The 3,070-nt window shown below is 36.6% G+C and overlaps 1 protein-coding gene across 1 annotated transcript in view; it reads left to right on the top strand.

Annotated features, from left to right (window-relative positions):
• Positions 1–231, top strand: part of KCNG3 (potassium voltage-gated channel, subfamily G, member 3) — a gene marked incomplete at its 5' end in the record, with an annotated part of 664 nt that extends 433 nt beyond the window's left edge. The window contains one exon of the mRNA XM_009703466.1: positions 1–231. This exon is cut by the window's left edge and continues 433 nt beyond it. Coding sequence (XP_009701768.1) covers positions 1–231 — 231 coding nt within the window.
• Between the last annotated feature and the right edge of the window lie 2,839 nt (positions 232–3,070).

The raw sequence follows: 3,070 nt of genomic DNA, 5'->3' as shown, positions 1-3,070 counted from the left end.
CCTGCTGCTTGTTGGTGGGTGATCATCTCGATGACCACGGTTGGTTATGGTGACATGTGTCCCATCACTGTACCAGGAAGGATTCTTGGAGGAATTTGTGTGGTTAGTGGCATCGTTTTATTAGCCTTGCCGATCACTTTCATTTATCACAGCTTTGTGCAATGCTACCATGAGCTCAAGTTCCGATCTGCTAGGTACAGCAGAAGCCTCTCTGCTGAATTCTTAAATTGACCAAACTTGCATTCTGTTGTAGTTACTTGCTGAGCTTTGTCTTAGAAGAGAATGGTGGAAGGTCCCTTCGCATGTCCTCCTTGACTGGATGGTCCTATGGAACAACATCCTCGCCAGCCTGGAGAAAGCCCGTCACCATTCAGACAGGAAAGATGGCCATCTGCCTTGGGCACCTTGCAGGGAGAGGGAGTGATGTTTCAAATTTGAGAGAACAAAATTAACCAAAGAGGATTCAGAAGTCCTCAACCAGACCAGTTTGGTCTTCAGTTTGCCTTTCCACACAAAAGCAGAACAAAAAATGGGCTTAACACTGAGATCTGTTATTCCCATAATTACATCCTATACCATTCTAAGCAATGTGTAGCAGAAGTTTTTCAAAAATTTCAATATCTAAATGCTCCATAGAGGCATTGATAACTTCTTGCCTGAAGTATCGCCATGTCTAACTTGGACAAGCAAATTAGGTACTGAAGGAGAATTACTGCTACTTTTGAGCTTCGCAACAGAGTAGAGCTGGTTCTGTAACTCAGGAAAGATGAAGAATATAGGTTTGTAGGGCAGAAAATCTTGAGGTCTGATTCTGATCTTTGATGAAGGACACAAATCGTCTGTAAAACCAATGAAGTCAGTGGCACTGCTATGAATTTGGTAATTCAAAGAAGTGCAAGAAGTGCACCTCTGCAGGTTGTAGCAAGGACTTCCTTAGCCACAATTAAATTTCATCTCTGGAACCAAATCGTTAGTAGAAGCAAGTGTTGTACTTTATGAAGATCAGCATAAAAAAAAATCAGGCATTGATAAATAAATTTTCTGGTAGCTTAGTTGGAGAGCTATCCAAATGTTACGTACATTCAGTTCAACTCCATCGACCTGAAGTTACATACTCATAAGCATAGATTCCGCCCCCCTCCCCCATTTAAACAAACATATATATCATAGTGGAAAGTTCTCTAAGACAAATTATAAGATTCCATCACTTGAAACATTCTGGAGAAAGCACTGGAAAACAAGAGTAGCTGCTCCCTGTCAGATGAGACTCTTCATCATCTTTAAATTCTGCAGTCCTTACTGAAGGATACACTTTAATGGAAGTTTGAAAAACAACTGTAAAAAGCCCAGAGCATACCAAAGAAAGTAAAATATAGAAGTGTGAGTTGCACTTGGCAAAATGGTATATTCTCCAATGTAACTAGAAAATTAAAATGAATCAAGTTAGGTTCTGAAATATTGTTCACTACATTTCTTGTGTAGTACTGCTTAATAGCATCGTTCAGTATAATTCTGAAAGGCTGCTATGTAGAAATGTGCAGTTAGATACTAAAACACATTGAGGTACAGCTTTACAAATTTGGCTACTAATAAACATCACTAGGGAGCTTTCTTATTAACATGGAAATTCAGAGTCATCAGCATAGTTGAACTTGGTGTGCTTGCCTGAAAATACCGCATTTACTATTACTGTGCTGTAGAAGCATCTTTTATATACATATATTTGTTAAAAGCTTTAGAAGTAAAATGAGTACCGCCTAGAAAACACATCTCTGGAATTGCTTACTCAAATAAAAGTACCACAGTAGTCAGTAACCAGTACGTTGAAGGCTCTACGCTGAGACCTGAAAAACTCAGTATCATTTTAAGTGGTCTTAGTCTTAAGTAGTCTTAAAGAATTACATTGCAAACACAATTTTTCTGAAGACCTGAAAAGAATTCTAGCAGCCTCCTTACAGACAAGCTTGACTTTTCCTTCAATAATTTTTAAAGACTATATTATTAAGTAACGACAGCCATACCTCTGTTTCTTGCCACTGATGCATTCTGGTGTTCAGGTAGTTAACTCTGTAGTTCCCTGTACTACTGTATTCATGCCTTTTATATCATAATCATGTTGTTCGGAAACTGGCTCCAGCATTCCACAGAGAGGTGAATAGGAGATAAGCAAAAATTTCTTTCTTAGGTGAGATTCACAGCTGATGGTAGTTAGGCAAGTTGTGACTTCAGAGACACTTAGATATTTTATACCAGCGGAGATGCTGGCTCTGTATTCCTGCATGTGTACCTATATATATCCTGCATACATTATATATTACAGTCAGTTGAAATGTGTTTTTTTTTCGCTCAAAAAATTTCCTCCTTGACAAAATTGAAATTTCAGACTTTAATCCAAACACAGCTGTTGAAGAAAATGACATTTTCATCTTCTAATGAAAAGTTTATTTTGACAGTATCAAAACCATTTTCAAGGAGAAAAATCGCGTTTTTTTTGTATTCTGCTCATTATTTTTTTTTCCAATTAAAAACAGGTAAAAAAACCTCACATAAGAACTTAGCCTTACAGATTTTCATATGCTGTTTTTAATGCTTTGGAAAAATACTGTTTTTCATAAAACTCCTTAAAACTTACTTCGTCTTTTGTCCACGTATTGTATTTAACCAAAACAATACTCTGAGATACAACCCTCCTCCCACAAAACACCCAAATGATCATCACAATTACAATAGTTTGAAATCCATACAGAATGTGACTATCCTTTAAAGTATGTTGCAATCTTGATTTCAAGACAAAATAAATGTATTTCAGCACTACCTATAAATCTAATCTTTAGATGCCCGCACAAAGGAAAAAATGTAAATTAATGCACATAATAACTTGTGAATACCAATTTGCACCATGAATCATTTTGTATAAGCAATTAAGGACAGGAAGTTTTCAAAAATCCAGGCTATATGTGGTATACAAACAAAATGTCTGATCCTATATGAAGTGTTTTCCAGCTAAAGAATCCTTTGCGAGTGTAAAAACAATATTTAATGAAAATAATAATGTAAAGGACTAAGTCCG

The sequence above is a fragment of the Cariama cristata genome, unplaced genomic scaffold (genome assembly GCF_000690535.1).
Source record: "Cariama cristata isolate BGI_N322 unplaced genomic scaffold, ASM69053v1 scaffold16457, whole genome shotgun sequence".
Lineage (NCBI taxonomy): Eukaryota > Metazoa > Chordata > Aves > Cariamiformes > Cariamidae > Cariama > Cariama cristata.
This window is presented reverse-complemented; position numbering and strand designations above follow the sequence as displayed.